Source organism: Maylandia zebra, linkage group LG7 (genome assembly GCF_041146795.1).
Source record: "Maylandia zebra isolate NMK-2024a linkage group LG7, Mzebra_GT3a, whole genome shotgun sequence".
NCBI lineage: Eukaryota > Metazoa > Chordata > Actinopteri > Cichliformes > Cichlidae > Maylandia > Maylandia zebra.
The window spans coordinates 9,139,804-9,157,459 of record NC_135173.1 but is presented as its reverse complement, the minus strand read 5'-3'; the positions used below and the strand labels follow the sequence as shown (position 1 = coordinate 9,157,459).

The 17,656-nt window shown below is 41.6% G+C and overlaps 1 protein-coding gene across 3 annotated transcripts; it reads left to right on the top strand.

The window, feature by feature from the left end:
• Positions 1 to 6,038: 6,038 nt before the first annotated feature.
• On the top strand, positions 6,039 to 17,293 carry LOC112435190 (uncharacterized). 3 transcript variants are annotated; one of them, XM_076885684.1, is made up of 13 exons: positions 6,039 to 6,122; positions 6,932 to 7,010; positions 7,220 to 7,341; positions 7,439 to 8,030; positions 8,157 to 11,084; positions 11,180 to 11,273; positions 11,708 to 12,064; positions 12,160 to 12,277; positions 12,352 to 12,443; positions 12,547 to 12,661; positions 13,020 to 13,121; positions 13,428 to 13,539; positions 13,764 to 17,293. In XM_076885684.1, the coding sequence occupies exons 5-10, from the start codon at positions 10,981 to 10,983 to the stop codon at positions 12,646 to 12,648; spliced, it is 867 nt and encodes a 288-aa protein (XP_076741799.1). In that variant the 5' UTR covers positions 6,039 to 6,122; positions 6,932 to 7,010; positions 7,220 to 7,341; positions 7,439 to 8,030; positions 8,157 to 10,980; the 3' UTR covers positions 12,649 to 12,661; positions 13,020 to 13,121; positions 13,428 to 13,539; positions 13,764 to 17,293. The 3 variants fall into 3 exon arrangements, with proteins under 3 accessions (XP_076741799.1, XP_076741801.1, XP_076741800.1); XM_076885686.1 differs by having other exon boundaries at positions 7,439 to 11,084; positions 13,024 to 13,121; XM_076885685.1 differs by lacking the exon at positions 6,039 to 6,122 and adding an exon at positions 6,329 to 6,765 and having other exon boundaries at positions 7,439 to 11,084.
• The last annotated feature ends 363 nt before the right edge of the window (positions 17,294 to 17,656 follow it).

Below are 17,656 nucleotides of genomic sequence, written 5' to 3'. Positions count from 1 at the left end.
CTCCGCCTGTGAGCGCTTTGGCACGAGCGAGGTGCCCACGGAAGCACCCGCTGCTTGTTGAGAGTAAGAGCAACAAGCGCTTTCACGTCAAAAGTCGTCATAAATAAGCCTCCAATAACACCAGAAAAAGCCGCCAGATTTGTCGCAAGTCGCTTTTTAGAAAAAGAAAAAAAACGACGCTAAGGGGGGTTTGAAAACTCCCTAAATATAGCGACAAAATCGCTAAGTTGGAAACACTGTTTGGAGTGTTTTCAGGGTATTTAAAAAAAATTCAAAACAAAACCGTGCGTCACAATGGGTATTCTCTGAGTATGCGCAGAATTACGCACAGCTGTCATGTGATCCTGTGATGAAACAAAGGATCAAAGGCTCAAAGAGCGCTGACGTCAAATTCGCTGCCACAAAAGTCTATAAATAGCCCCTCTTCACCTTTGCAAACACAGTTTTACTTGGAACATTTTCAGAAACAGCGAGTTGTGTTTAGCAAACCAGAAACCTTTCAGAAAGGGACTATTTTAAAGTTAAATAATTAAGCACACGTATTTTTCTTTCGACACGTTGCATTAAGCTTTTAAAGAAATGTCACGAGAAATAGTCAATAATTCACAGTCTGACAGAGCGATTCCAGCGGAATCAAACGAACTATATGGGTTAGTGGAGAGAGAAATATCGTATAGAGACCTTCAAATGAAAATACAAGAACAAATTAGTACGATGCATCGTGATGTCAAGGCAGAGTTAGAGAGACTTGAGCACCAAGTGGGAGAAGCTCACCACAAAATAACAAAAAAAGAAGGGATAATAGAAAAACAGAATAGAGAAATAGATCACAAGACTGAACAAATAATTGAGCTGAAAAAAGAAATATGTGTTCTTCAGCGTCGGGTGAGACAGGCTCTGGATGACAAACAGTCAAGGGTGGAATCTCTGGAGGCTAAATTGCAGGAACAGGTTAACACCGTTCAAATGATGCACCGTGACTTTCTGGAAAAGGAAGAATATCTCCTTAGACAGAACAGCAGCATTGCTGCTCAGTTGTCACTTATTGAAAGGGAGAGAGACGAACTCAAGAAAACTTTAGAGCCTCTTGAGTACCAAGAACAACAGTCACAGGTGGAATCTCTGGAGGCTCTGCAGCTGGAGAATTTTGCTCCTGAACCTGAGGAGCTTTTTTTTCCTGCCTTGGAACCACCTGTGGTCCTGACACAGGAGAATTTTGCTCCTGAACCCGAGGAGCTTTTTTTTCCTGCCTTGGAACCACCTGTGGTCCTGACACAGGAGAATTTTGCTCCTGAACCCGAGGAGCTTTTTTTTCCTGCTTTGGAACCACCTCCTGACGTGGTTCCGACACAGGAGAATCTTGGTCTTCAACCTGAGGAGCTTGATTCTGCTGTCTCAGAACCATCTCCTGACGTGGCTCCGACTAGTGGTTCATGGCGTCATGGTGCCAAACGCCTACTTAAAATAGGTTTAGGTGTTGCCGCAGTAGGCCTTATTATAGCTGCAGGTTACTGGGGCTTTTCAGTGCTTAACAGTGATTGCCTATTTAACTCTGTCTATGGCCTCGTTGAGCCATATTGCCACCTTGGTGATCGATTAGTCCCTTTTTAAAGACTAGTAATGATGGACTGCTTTTCATCCACAGTCCAGAAAACCATACGTTGTTCATATCAGACAACATAAGCAACATTTAGCTAACTTGTGCTCTCATTTTTCTTTTCTTTTGCCTCTCACACCCCAACCAGTCGCGACAGATGGCTGCCCCTTCCTGAGCCTGGTTCTGTCAAAGGTTTCTTCCTGTTTAAAGGGAGTTTTTCCTTTCCACCGTGCCTAGTGCTTGCTCACAGGGGATCATTTGATTGTTGGGGTTTAATTTGTTAAAAAACATAACAAATTAGGTGAGGGGTTCACATAATAGAGAGCACAACAAAAACTACAAATTTTTAAAAAATTTGTTAGTTGCAAATCAAAATAAAGACAACAGTTTCTGAAAAACATCTCTTACGGCTCTGTTTATTTGCTTAAATGAACACTTGTATTTTTTTGTCATAGAAGAATATACATTGTCTTAAGTATTTAATAATTTTAAATTTAGCCCTGCGCTGCATGAGATAAACTGAGATGAGATAAACACAGACGGCTGTCGAGGCCTGGCGAGGGAAAGTTCCTCTTCAACCTCCAAACTGAAAACAGTTTGTTACTCGCAGCATCGCAAAATTAGACACAGCAATTTCTTAGAGTCTGGTTTAAGTCCTGAAATGACATCTCCTTACCTGTCACGATTCTGGGTCAGTTTGACCCAGTATTTTGAGTTGTTATGTTTTGGTGTGTTTTTGCATTATGGATAGTTTTCTTATTCTCTTGTGGTGCTTTTGTTGGTTATGATGATGATGATTATTAATCTATGTTTTAGTTATTCTTGTTTAGGGATTAGTTCTTAGGTTTTGTGTTCTCATGGTTTTTGCTGGTTTAGTTCAGTGTCTAGTCTGTCTCTCTCTGTCCGTGTCTTAGTTTAGTGTGTATTGTTTCCTGTTTTATTTTGAAGGATTGTGTCTTATGTCAGTGTGTCCAGCTTCGATCCCCTGACTCGTTAGCCCCAATCTCTCCCAGCTGTGTCTCCCTCCTGTTTTCCATTCCTTGATTACTTCCCTGTGTATATTAGCCCTGTGTTTGCCCTTGCTCAGTGCTGCATCGTACCGTCGGATTATGCCTTTGTGTTTTATACTGTGTTCAGTATTTTCGTGTTCACTACCCTTGTTCAGTTCATGTTTTAATTTCTCCAGCAATAAAGCTGAGGTTTTGAGTTACAATTCTGTGTTTGAGTCCTGCATTTGGATCCTCATCTCCGCCTGCCCGCACACAGAGCCCTGTATTTAAAATCCAACTCTTACCTGAACTCTGCTGCCTTTCTGTCTCTCTCGTTGCTTTGTAACGCACCATCCCCCTTTTGACATTAGATAATGGTACATCAAACCTGCACTGCAGAGAGGTTGGCATGACAGGAAGTCGAGATGATAACGATAGACCAGCCTTCAAACTAAGACGCGTGATGTATAAAAGTCTTTCTACTGAGTAAAGGACAGTTTGAGTTTCCTGCTGGCACCATGCACTGTCTTCACAAGTTTCTTCTTTGTTTTCTACCATGTCTACAAGGCATCAGTGTGAACATCAAATATATCTGATTTATCTTACGGCTGTAAACGGCACACTAACTTTATCATCTTCTTTTTTTTTTTTAATTTACCAGAGTTTTCAACAGGAATTATTCATGGAACAAAAGCTCCGGACAACTCGATACCCTACATGGGATCAGTTCAGAATAACAAGGGTCAACATGTCTGTGGAGAATTCCTCATCACTGAAGACTTTGTGCTCACTGCTGCACACTGTGACCGGTTGTGAGTTAGATTTCCTGTTCATGAAGTTCATCCAAAAACAAACTTTTTCAAACTTGTGTTTATTGATCAGATCACTCGAAGTTATTGATAAGGCAGATGTTATTTCGAGGGAAAATAAAACACAATTAAGTGCAATAGCATCAAATAAAAATGACCTTTGACTTCTGACAGCCGTTGGTTACATGAAAATGTGTTTCTATTTTTTACTTCATGTTGTGTCTCCAGTTGTGTGTGAACGTTCGATTAGTTCACAGAGTACAAACAATTCAGCCTCCACGTGCTGAAATAAACCTAAAAGAAAATCAAGTGTTTCTGGTGGCGAACCTGTTGATGAGCCGACGGTGGTGGACGTGTCTGTCATTGAACCAAAGGTCTGTAAGAAACACTGGCCTGGTCTTCCTGCCAGTGTTTCCTGTGCAGGTGGATATGGAACAACCAAAGGATTCTGTCAGGTATGTTTTCTGTGATTTCAGTGGAAACTTGTGTTCTGTTGACAAATGTATAAAAAAAAAGAATATAATCTGACATATTAAAATCCTCACAGGGTGAGGTAATACCAGGATGCTCTGTAGAATCCTGACCACTTTGTCATGGGAACTGATCGGCTGCTGACCGCAAGGCACTGCAGCGGGTGATATAAACAGCCCAATTATTCCACCATTTATACTGGCCTTATCTGTATTTATACATGTAAATGGTAAACGGCAAATGTACTGGTTCTTATAGAGCTACTCTTTCTACTGTTCTTTACACAACTTGTGCATTCACCCATTCGCACAAGCACATTTTTCTAGGTGCTTTCTAAGTAACATTCACACACACTCTGTGTGAATGTCAGAGATGATCTGCTCTACCACCTGAGCTACAGCCACCCCGTGTGTGTTGACAATAAACTGAAATCCTAATCCTAAAATGTGGGTCGTGTTTTGGGTCTGCCACTTGAGGATACACAGAAATAAGCCATGCTGAACAGATTTCCACATCTTTTCATCTCATCACAAATGCCTCCAAGATACCTGAAAAGCTTCTGTTTCATTTTATATGGAGAAATAAAAGCTAATATTTACAAACAGTATTTTGTTTAATGTTAAAAGAATCTGGTGGTTTGGAAGTTTAAAGTTTGAGACATTAAAGTTACACGGTTAACTACTGTAAGGAACAAAAAGACACTGTTAGAAACTCTTTCTTCAAACATATCCTTCATTTGATACATTAAATGATGCATGAATTCTACTAATTCTATTCTACTACATCAGTCATGCGTGATAAGCACTGTTGATGATTCACCAGCAGGATCGTTTTACGCTGAAATCATTTTGAAATCAGGACGGTGTGTGGCCACAAAATAAATGATTCATATCAAATGTGTTAAACCTAAAGTAAGAAGCTCATTTTGGAAATGTGAGGGGGGAGAAAGTGGAGACGTTTGACTTCAGACGTTTGGTGTAAAAACAAAGCTCTCAGGAGACTCCTCGAATACTGTAACTCTGTGAGTACAGTAATGGAGTATTTTTACTTTGTTACATCATTGATTAACATCAGTCAGCCTTTTAATATCATTTATTTAAAAAGACGTTTGTCTGTCTGTGTGCGTGATGCTCTGCGAAGCGTCCTGCATTAGAAACAATGGAAAACTATCCACATCTCTCATTTTCAGCGACTCGTTTGATTTCTGATGCAGTACGCTCATTTGGCCACACAGCGGCGCTGCTGACTTGTTAAATAGCTCAGCAGAAACATTTCAAATTATTTCATTCAGCATTCGTTTCGTGTCTCACTATGAAAACGCCTCATGCGTGACCTCATCAGAAGCTCAAATGCCATTACAGCAGCCATAAGTGACGCCCATGTCAGGAGCGACAAGTTTCTGGTCACCTTCTGGTGTGCTGTATACAAAAGCCAGCCCTCATAGATCCAGTTAAAATTTTTAATTTTATCTTAAAATATCTGAAAAGCTGGAGCTGCTTTTATTTGAACTCATTTATCACAAAAGAGAAAACACATTAATAGAGGAAAGGGGAGGACGAGTCACAGATATCCTCGGTCCTGCTATGTTTTCTGAAGCGTCTCATTCTGTGGCTTGGAGCAACCCGTTCTCACTCCCGACACGTAAAATAATGATGATTTGTCGCGTCCCTTAACTTCTCATGCTGACGCTAAAGGTATCCTTCCACGTTTTTATGTGACGCTGTGGGTTGTCAATTCATTCCAATATGAACCCGCTCGCGCGATCAGAGACGCTTCGAGCAGAGGCTCCAGCCATCCATTTACTCCAATAATAATCCCGTCACAGCGAAACATGACGCTGTGAAGCACAATCTAACTGGAGAACCGGGGACCCTCTCCGCGAACGGGTTTTTCTCCCTAATTTAATGCTTTCTTTTAATGGACATCGTTAACATTTCTCAACAAAAACACATGAAAGTATCACTGATAATGCAACAATAAAATCGCTTCATGTTGTGGCCATCACACAGTGTTTTCCAAACTGATTCACGAGCTGAAAGTGCTCAGATTTAACGTACATAATCCTTTGTTAGGTTTATTATTTTCATTTCACACGTAAAACACATTTATAGATTCATCCACCACTCCTGTTAGTTTTGGATGTGCTCGGCTCCAACCAATCAGATGCAACCTGTGTAAGCAAAGGATGATGGGAGAATGGAGAGACCCATTTATAAGAATAAGAAAATGAGGCGGAACTGATTGATTCTAATGCAGGTATGTAAAAAATACATATTTAAAGTAATAGGGCAGCACGGTGGTTAGCACTGTTGCCGCACAGCAAGAAGGTCCTGAGTTCAATTCCACCATCAGGCTGGGGTCTTTCTGTGTGGAGTTTGCAAGTTCTCCCCGTGTTTGCGTGGGTTCCCTCTGGGTACTCCGGCTTCCTCCCACCGTCCAAAGACATGCAGCTTGTGGGGATAGGTTAATTGGATAATCCAAATTGCCACTAGGTGTGAATGTGAGTGTGAATGGTTGTCTGTCCCTATGTGTTAGCCCTGCGACAGACTGGCGACCTGTCCAGGGTGTATCCCGCCTTTCGCCCTATGTCAGCTGGGATAGGCTCCAGCGCCCCCCGCGACCCTGAAAAGGATAAGCGGAAGCGGATGGATGGGTGGATGGATGGATGGATCTTGATGTGTGTTTCAAAGTTTGTTTTTCATAAAAGCTTCAAACAAACAGAGGTGACTGATCTCGAAACGGTTTAATGCATTTAAAAATGACTACAGCTACCGTCAGCATGCTTGCTAGGTAACGACTACACGTGGCTACTGCAGCATTAGCCATTTAATCCAACGATGATGGATTAAATCTATTACAAACGTTAAAGGACTTGTGTGCTGCAAAATACCCTCACATGGTGCGTAAAGCAGTTTTTGCATTAGAGTTCTGCTAGCTTTTTATAAACTGATGATGCTAACGTTAATTGCTAACGTTAACTGGAGCGCCAAGACTGAAAATCATTTGAGTTGCGTTAGTTATGCGTTTATGTCACAGAGTTCTGCAAAAATCTCTTTCCTCTTTAGCTTGAAAATGAGCGATTCAGAGGATCCCGAGCTGGAGGAAGAGCTTCAGGCTGCTGACGAACTCCTTCAAGATATGCAGGTAATATTTTTAGTGGAAACAGTTGTTAAAGAGGGAACACGCTTGTCTAATATTTTGTACGGAGTAAACGTTATATTATTTGAATTTTTTTTTTATATATGTGTATATATAAGTTTGTCAAATTAAGTTGGTTAACTTAAGATGTTTGATAATCTTTGCTTTATGGACTGTATTTTAGGTGTTCCCTTTTTTCCTTGTTAATTGCGTAGAATGATGCACAGAGTGAACCTCAGCCAAGACCAGTGCGCTGGAAAACACGTGACAGACAGACAGGGAGATTTTATTCCTCAAAGACCATCAACCAGTCGATGTACTAGTTGCATGCCACGTGGTCAGTGTTCACACAACCAATGATTTTATCTCACAACTTGTTTTCACCAAAGAATTTCAGTAAGTAAATATTCTTCAATCTCTTTTTTTCCTCCCAGTGTCCAGAGAGCAGCATCAATGTCCACGTGAAGAACCTAGTTATGTTGCCAGTGTCAACCCAACAAAAAGGTACTTTACCTTCTTGTATATGTTGTGATTTCTGTTTACTTTTATATTTGTTGTTATAGTTGAGTTAGGCAGGGCTTTTGTGCAGTCCTAAGAAACATACTGCCTAGAGTGTTTTTCACTTTGTGGAAGAGTTTCTTCCTTTATTTTTTTTCTGTTAGTGTATGGAACTGAGGTGCTTCGTCAGGAGCTCCTTCAGTTGTTGGAGGATGGAGAAGAGGACGCAGCCATGACTTGTGAGACGTCGTCTGAGTCAGCTGCTACTCACTGGGCGATCAGAAATATGGTGTCCTCGCAAAAGTGGAAAGAGGCCAGGCCTTGTCTTATAGATAATATGTTAGCTACTCTGGATCCACAGTCACACCGTGTGTGTCAGTGTGGCAAACAAGTAGTTGTGAGGTGTCTGGACTGCCTGCCTCTCCCATTCCTTTGTGCTGACTGTGATATTGCAGTTCACACACGCTTTGTCCTGCACAACAGAGAGGCAGTAACAGGAGGGTTTTTGCAGCCTTCATCACAGTTTAGGTACGGTTTTTAAGTCTTATGCATTTCTTGCTATGTACTATGAGTGGGTGCTGTTATTGTATATTTGTTGTGTATCAGTTAATTTCCAATTCCTTTTTATATATATATTGTGTGTTTTAATGTTAGTTCGGCTGTTGCCTGTGCAAAGGCCAGAACATGTGTGTGACTGCCCAGCAGGTAACGTTGAGGTTTCACGCGGCGCAATTGTGGCTCTTGTAACCATAAATGGTAAGTTGCCCTTTTGTCACACACTACATACACAATAGATGTGTTTGGAGTATGGCTGCCACGATTAGTCAACTAGTCACGATTACGTCGACTATCAAAATCGTCGACGACTGATTTAATAGTCGACGCGTCGTTTGAAGCTTTGTAAGATCCCAAAAGACGCAGGTATAAGTAGTAGGATTTAAGAGTGTAATAACGGACTGAAACAGAAGATGGCAGCACTGCATGTACAAGGATGCCAGCTGCCGTTAAACCCCGAAGAAGAAGAAGAAGAAGCTGTGTCCCAGAATTCATAGCGCGGCCCAGCTCAGTTTCCAACAATGGCGGCAGCTAGTTAGTTTTAATATTACTCTTATTATTCTTTCTGGGTCACAAAATAAACGTTTAACATATTTTCAGGCGAGAATGTAGCTGTGTAAACCTCAAATATCGGCTCAGTTTATCAAGACACCACATATTTTCAAAAGCGCTCCTACGTTTTCGGAGCCGTCTGTTACCCACTAGCTCGATAGCTAACCGGGGGCTAGGCTCAAGAGCCGTGAGAACACCGGACTCCCGGCAAATTTCGCTACTCAGGTTAAACATGATATAGAAGTCACTTGGTGGATAACTTCCAAATGTTATTTGGCTTTTTTCAGTATTTTATTTGTTCCTGAGTAAATCGGTTTGGCTGAGATTAAAGTTATAGTTTTTACACAGCTGAATAAACATCAAGCAGACAGCTGATTATCAGAAGTGTGAGATTAGGGGTGGGTTTTTATAATCGATTCATCGATTAAAATCGATTCTGGCTTGGATAACGTAAAATCGATTCATTAAAATCCTGAATCGATTTTTTTAATATAAATTTATTTTGCCCGAAATGCCAGAATCTCTGGTGACATCTCACAAAATTTCAAGAACCACCAAACAGCTAAGACAGTAAATGAGAGCAGGTACACGGATTCTGCACATAGACTTAAACACACAGCACGACCCGCGGATCAGAATCAGTTAGATGTTGCCTTTCTCACGGTGGGGGTGAAAGCCGACAGCGCGCTGATTCTTTGAATCGCGCTTTGTGTTCACGCCCTTAATGAGCCGATTCTAAAGCTGTTATTTTGATCTCTCTCCAAACAATATTGACCGAACCAGCAGCAAAAGAAGATCCAAACGCTTTACATAAACATCGTCATGAATTCACTCTGACTTTCACTGTTTTGCTTCCACCGCGATGCGCAGCTCTCTCTCCCTCTCTCTCTCTCTCTGTACTTCAAGAACAGTTTCCCTTTCTTCATTATTGGCTTGCTTGTTACACACCAGTCTACTGTTGTTTACAGCGCTGTCAGCCGCTGTTTTTTTTCCCTTTTACATTTTCCGAAAAGAAAACCTAATTTCTGCCGTTCAATACTGAACAAATTTAAACTTTTTAAAATTATTCAAAATGCAAAACGCTTAACCGTGTCTCTAATAAAACCGCTGTAACTTCAGAGGTAATGTTCATATATTGATTAATGGTTTTCTTTCGTTTTTGATGTACTGCAGAATATTTTTATAAAATCCCAGGCCAGGAAAATCACCTTCATGTTTTTCTGTTTTATCTTCAGCTACTTTGACACAAAGGCCTCTGCTGTGACGCTCACACCTGTGATAAAGTCTTGCGTGTGTCAGCTTCCTTTTTATTGATACAAAAATATGTAAATGTACTGATCTGAATTATAATATTTCTGACTGTCAAAATTTCCCAGATTTAAATAGAATCGAATTAAATCGAATCGTGGATCGAATCGATTCGGGACCTTGTGAATCGGAATTGAATCGATTCTAGAAATCAGTGACGATACCCAGCCCTATGTGAGATGCTCGAGAATTTACTCCGGTGTCCTGTTATATTTTAGATAGCAAGGAGTTTATTAAACTCCACCGAGACAATCTGCTAATTTCATTAAAATTTAATAAACTATCATCTTGTCTTTATTTTTAGTTAGCACGTACCTTAAACACTTAAAGCTGTAAGCTAATGATAGTTATATAAGAGCAGACGCTGCTGGTGCAATAAGCTGTACGCTTTACGTCCAATGGATGATGATCTGATTAGTCGACTAATCGCAAAAATAATCGGTGACTAGTCGACTATCAAAATAATCGTTTGTGGCAGCCCTAGTTTGGAGGTTTTATTGCAAATTGTGCATTGCTATCTTGGTTTGAATTACCCTCGGCCCGCAGTATATGTGGGCACCTGTCAAAGGTCATTTGGATTTACCAGACCGATTTGAAAACAACATGAAAAAAATGAATGCTTTGAGCCATGACTGAATTTATCCTGATCCTTTCTAAAGGCCGTTATAACCTTGCACTGCCAGTGGTGAGCTGCACCAGCTGTGGCCTAATGTGGTCCCCCTCAGTTAAGGACATCCTGGGTAGTGGATATTGGCCTGGCACCTTAAATTTCTGCACCCTGTTTTCAATGGATGTCTTTCAGTCTTTCTATGACATTAAGAAGGCTGCACCAGGGATGTCACTTAAGGCATTTGTCAAAGTGCTGGATGAACGAACAGCCATTTTGGAAGGGTGAGTTTCTAAATTTGCCAAGTTTAAGGAAATTGTGTAAATCAATGTTTATGATGACTGTCCTTGAATATTCTGTTGTATGTCCTCTATGTAAAAGACTGGCCGAATATCAGCTGATGCCTTCAGTAAAAGTTTCTTGGAGTGGAGTGCTGTAAAGTTTGAGGTGGACAGGATGTGCAAGGAGCCATGCTTTAGCTGCCCTGCCTGCACTGCAGACATGCTTGCCGTCTCAGTTGATGGAAACCGCAAGCTTTATCGCTTTCAGTCTAATGCAAGGTACGTTATGCATTGTGTACATAAGTCAAATATGGATTTGTAGAAAAATGTATTTTAATGTTTCTTTTCAAACAACTGTCACTGTGTTCGTTCAGCACTTCAGAGCAGGGGAACTTTGAAGGTGTCTTCATTGAAAAAGATGAGGAAGATTCTGAGTTTGTGAAATACATCCAGAGACACACAAATCATGTAAGATACACATGTATATTAGTGCTGTTAGCGTTAATCTTGTTAAAATGACGTTAATGCCATAACCATATACACATACGTGTGTGTGTGTGTGTGTGTGTGTGTGTGTGTGTGTGTGTGTGTGTGTGTGTGTGTGTGTGTGTACATATATGGATGGGTGGATATTTATTTTATTTTTCTCTTAGTGTTGTCGTAATACTGTTTACTTTACTTTATCTTAATGTGTACTTAATTTTGTCACCATGTGTATTTAAAAAAAAAAAAACAACAACATGATTTTTATTTTGTGTTGTCAGTGCTGTCCTGGGGAGATATGAGGTCTCGTGTAACTTAAGGCTAATTCAGCTAATTGTTATGCATTTGTTTTAAAAAGTTTGTCCCTGATAGGGCTTAATCATGCCGAGTCTTTTATGTTAAAATCTTTGGGTGTATAGGTCCCAGGGAAAGGGTTGTGCGGATCTTCATCTTGGACTGCAGCAAAGGAGTCGTCCAAAAAGTCCACTGGGAAGTTGGATGAAGAGGGCGTGGAAATAGCTGTTTGTCACCACGGAGTCCTCTTAGCTGCATTGAACATGTTTCGAGGGGAGATCTTTGCTTACCCTCTTTTTCTCCAGAGGAAGTTGGCAGCTAGCTTCCCAGGACATATTACGTTCCTTTGCTCCGATGTGGCCTGTAAATATTTCCCCTATTTAACCAAGGTGGCTCAGCAGTGCCCTGAGCTGAGGAACCTCTTGTCAATGCGTCCTTTTCTCTCCGTCATGCATGCAAAGGCTCACACTTGGAAATGCGAGGTATACTGCAGCTTGTAATTTTGGATTAGTTTGAGACATTTTGTTATAAGGTTGAATGAATTCAGCAGTCATGTATTGTGACCTCCTTTCTATAGATCAAATGGGGAGGTGCGTTTGAGGATGGGGCCGGTTCAACAGTTGGAGAAGAGGTGGAACAAGTAAACAGTTTCCTGTCTAGGGCGGCCATCACAACGAAGTACATGTCTAAATTAGGTATGTGTCTGTGTGTGAGATTCCACTCAGTCTCCTGCTCATTCATTCTTATTTGTATACTAACTGAAATGCAGGGCGAACAGACATGCTGACCCTCCTGGCTTTGGGCTGGAACAAAAGGAAAGTGGAACAACTGGGCTGCACTTTGAGCCAGAGATATCTAAAGGTGATTTCTTTTCAAAAACCATTTTAATGTGTGGGGTAATGGGGGAAAAACACCCGTACTCTTTTAATGTCAATATGAATGACATTTATTAATGTATTCTTAGATCATAAGGATCCTTAGAGAACAAGTGGAGAGCCTGAATGCGACCAGAAATGAGCTGGGTGTAGAAGACGACACACTGCAGCAATGGGTGGCCGATGTGTAGAAATGGGCTGAAGGTGAGTCTCAATATAATGCACTCGTGTATAACAACGGGACCCACCATGGCCTCATTAAAGAACTTAAGGTAGAATTACGACAGTGTCAACAAACAATGAAAAATAAGCCTTGTAAAAGCAGAATTTATGGCAGAGTTGTTGCGTTTCATCAAATTGGATAGAACCTGGGTTGAAATGATGTCGTACTAGTTGGTTTTATAAACCTGAACACCAACATACTTGTTATCTAATGATAATGCAGCACATGCAGGCTCCAGATGTCTTATAATGAATGTCATCAAGTCAGTGATTACAGAGTCCACTGTAGTTTGGTGACTGTTACTCATCCTGTGTTCTGATTAATATTCCTCTCACTTAGAAAGTGATCAAACTGATGGCAGCCTTGGAGCGTTGCAGGCACGAATAGAGGAGCTTGTCGTCATCATCAGAGTGCGAACACAAAGTCTTTACAGACAAAATGGTACGTCCCAGTTTCTTTGAAATGGACCGTTTGATGCTGAGTTTGTACAGCTTGTACAGCTACTTTGTAAACAGAATAAAATCAGATCCAGGTTTGTTTAAGCTGGATGTGATTTGTTCTAGCAAACAAATTGATGAGTGTAGATTAAAATGTAACTATATACATTATACTGGCTGCTCTATGTGGGCATCACGGTGCAGGAAGATCCAACCACGATGTGACGTTACAAACCTTTGGAGCTTCTTTCAGGATTATAGATAGTTAGCTTTTCCTTGTAACCCCTGAATTTCCTGCCTTGTTTTCCAGACACACCGTCGGCTGGTTTCCCTTCAGAAGGAGAGTGCAGGTCCCAGAACCCAACCAGCTGCAGCCCCCCGAGAACCAGCAGAACCAGAACAGGAACCCAAACCTGAATCCAGTAAGAAACTCATCATTTTTCTCTCTTGTCCACTTTTCCCTACATTTGATGAAACTCCAGCTAAATGCTGCACACTGAGAAAAGACTGAATGTTTTTGAAATGAGCTAGCAGAGAGACCAGGGTCAGGTCGAGTCTCTAACCTGCACACAGGCCCTGATGTTTGCTGTAGTGGGTGAATTAAGTGCTGCAGGCTGATGTGTGACGTGTGTGTGTGTCTCCTCAGGCAGGTGAGCACGCCGACAGACAGCAGGATGAACCAGCAGCTGGACGGCCTGGGTTTTCTTCAAAACCTTCTTCTCCTCCCTCGTACCCGAGGCCGCTCAGGCTGTGGCCTAACTGAACATCTGGGACTGAGGACTGATTGCAGACAGTTCCCGCTCTTCTGTCATCTCTGGAGATGTTTCTTGAAGCGTGGGTGGAAGGCGTTTACCGAATAATAAATGGACGCAGACAGAGCGCTGCACCTCAGTGCTCCGAGTTCCTGTGTGACTTTGATCTTTCAAGTGAGCGGGAAGCAAACCACCCCAGCACGAATCCCAAGAACTGCCAAAAAATGTGGACAGAATCAAAAGATGCAAGACCTGAAAATGTATTAATAAATCCTCCAACAGGATCCCAGCTGACCTGACCACATACCTCCACTGCCTGCCACCAGCCCCCCACCCTGATCGTTCCCTCCTTTTGTCCATTAAGCACAAAGTGGCAGCGGGTGCCGATAATCCTCCTGAAAGCTGAAACTGTTGTGCCTAAAACGCTCTTCATGTAACGACGTTTACATCCACATGCCTTCTGATTTAAAGTCATGTGCCACGCCGTGGTCACTGCGTGGCCCGGCTCCGTGAATCAGTATTCAGCTCATCCGAGGACGCGTGGGTGCACGGGTGTCTGTAACACTCAATCGGACTGAAACGTTCGCCTCTTCCAAAAGCGGCTAAACTTATCTTCGCATTGAATTTTTAAAATCAGGGTCCTCAAAATTATATATATTTAAGGATTTCTGTTATTCATATATATAGGGACCTTTATTTGCTTCCTTACACTTTTTATAATTAAACTGTTCATCGGTGAAGCAGCAGCAGTTATTGCTGATGTTGTAGAAGAAATTATTTTCTGGGTCTATATCCTTTTCTAAGTCTAGAACATTATGGTCTGTGTATCGAAATGTTCTCAGTTCCAGATGATCATAAACAGAATTCCAAAGAGTTATATTGATATTGTTGTCAGATGCAGATGAAGCTCTTTTAGACTGTGTTGGAGTCAAATTGTTAAATGTTGTCATTGTGCTACTTAAATTTGTAAATCTTAGTTGAAACTATAGGATCAAAGACATTCCTTTGTCTCTGACCACCTCTCCAGCCAATTTGTTGGTGGGGGAGGCTGACGGGTTTTTTATTGTAGGCACATCTTATCTGAAAGATCTTGTCACGGTCCCCGTGTCTCTCTGGTTGGCCCACGCTGGCTACAGGGGCCCGTTCTTCGTACCTCGCTAAGTAAGTTAGCTGGATTAGATTGTTGACGATTTCGCGTGATCTTGGATCGTTCGGTTCTCCGAAGCTCATCCGGGACTTGCTGTCATAGCAACAGATCCGTAAGCGTAAACCTGCTCGGGAGCAGGTTTACTTTATGTAAACAAGATTAGATCGCGGCCACTCAGATATGTCCGCTTCATGTATACGAAAGCAACAGCGATATTTGACCACTGTTTTTCCATAAATAAATAACATCAATGTAACTAAAGATAATGCAGCACTTGATCCTTTTTATTGATTCCATACAGATACATACAGGTCATTTCCTAAAAAAAGGGAAATGTACTATTAATTATTCTATTACATGTATTTGGTTATTTCAGATGTAATTCATATTTCAGAGTAGTAATTGCAAATTACTTTGTGTAATCAAGATGGGAGACCACGGCTATAAAAGTGAAGGTGGATTTGGGAAGCCTGTTGCAGCCATGTCCTGTCCGTATACGCGAGCAACCCATTGCGGAAGGTGCAAGATTGATAAGGAGAGTCCTCAGAATTCAGCGTATATTGCGGGATAGACAGGATCCTTTAGCTCAGCGCGACAGTGTGCTCATAGAGAGATATCGGTTTTCCCGTGAGGGTATTATTTACCTAACCAACTTGTTGACGAGGGGGTGCAGGACCACCACCTGTCTTTTTTTGCTCTGCCCTTTTCTTGGTTGCTGTTATAAACAAACAAACAGATTATTTCAGGGTCTCTTTCCAAGAGACTAAAAGCAATATAAGTGATAAATATTACCATTCTGTAGAATATTCTTATATTTCACTTTTATTTGTTCCCATGTTCTAGTGGGTCCTGTCGTGGCTCTAATGTGAAAGAGGATATAATGTAATATAATATAATATAATAAATTTACCCTACCGCCTACTGGTGTTGGCCAGAGGGGCCGATGACGCGATATGGTAGCCTGGCTTCAGTCAGTCTGCCCCAGGGCAGCTGTGGCTACAACCGTAGCTGCTTCCACCAGTGTGTGAATGTGAGAGTGAATGAATAGTGGCATTGTAAAGCGCTTTGGGTGCCTTGAAAAGCGCTATATCAATCCACTCCATTATCATTATTATTATTAAATTACTTACAAGTTTAATTTGTCAGCAACTTTCTGCAAGCCCTCCTTGCTTTTGCAGCCTTTGCAGTGTTCCCTTGAGTTTTAATTAAACTCTGAAACTCCTGAAATCCCTCAATCAAGAGTTCTTGCTCTGCTGCCGAGAAATACCAAGCGCGCTCCTTCGACATTTTCGCCGACCAATCAGAGGGTTGCCGATCAATGTTTCTACTATCGATGCGTAGCCCCTGTTAAGCCACCCAGTGATCTCACATTACTTCATCCAGCTATACTAATCGTCAACAACAGGTGTGTTCGGAGAACCAGAATAGCGAGCTCAAAGTTAGCGCGATGATTTGATCTTGGATGTAGTGAGCGAGGTACGAAGAACGGACCCCTGGTTTTGTTGTTGTTAGTTTTTGTTTTCTTTGTCTCTCCTCCTCCTCTCTGCCTGGGTGGAGCTCGTTACGGGCTCTCGCTCTTGGCCCACGCACCTGTGTGATTGTGTCCACCTGCTGCTGATCTGGCTGATTTCCCCAGCTGCTATTTAAGGCAGTGGCACTGAGCAGCTCACCGCTGGAACGTTGAACCGTGGCAGTTTCAAAAGAATCCCCTGTGTGTATTTTGCTGTGGAACTAACGCGTGTGTGCGGAGGAACTGTGGATATATCTGTGGATATATCTGTGGATATATCTGTGGATATATATAAAAATAAATAAATAAATAAAAACATTGTCTCCTTCCCGAGGGCAGACGCTGACTGCTCCTGGAACCGTCTGTACCCTGCTAAGACACAACATGGCAGCTACAAGGACTCTTTCATTTGTTAAGACCATCAGTGTGTATTGCTCTAAATCAAGTATATAATATTAAATGAATATTGCTGGATCAGCTACTTCTACTTAAAACATATTAAAACATGACTAAGCACAAAATCACCAAGAATAACATCTTATAAGTGCTGTGTAAGCGCGTGCGGCCTTCCAAGCTCAAAGCCTTTGCCCTCCATAGATCAGCCAGACTCGCGCTGGCTGTAGCTTTTAACCTTTAATTACCTTGAGCACAACTCTAGAATAAGCAACAAACTGCAATGTGTATGGAATGATCATGGTTACATCTGCAATGGAAAATCATGTTATTATTCTGGTACCTGTAAGAAAAGATCAAACTAAAGTTATCACCATCACTGTAGGAGCTGGAGGTTGCAAGTAAATTGACAGCTCAGGTTGAGCGGTTTGGAGACAAAGTTAGAGAGGCAAAGTTGAGCTTGTTTGTACATGTGCAGAGGAAGGATTGTCAAAGGATGTTGAAGATGGAGCTGCCAGGCAGGAGTAAAAGAAGACAACCTCAGAGGAGGTTTGTGAATGAAGGAGGACAGAGGGTTGGTGTGATGTGGGAGGATGCTAGAGATAGGGTGAGATGGATGAAAAATAGTAATTTGTTGGACAAAAGTCAGATTTATTGAAAGTTTCCTCTGACAAGGGAATTTTTGTACCATAATCATAATTCAACTGACACTATTAGTTTCTATAGCAAACCTTCTA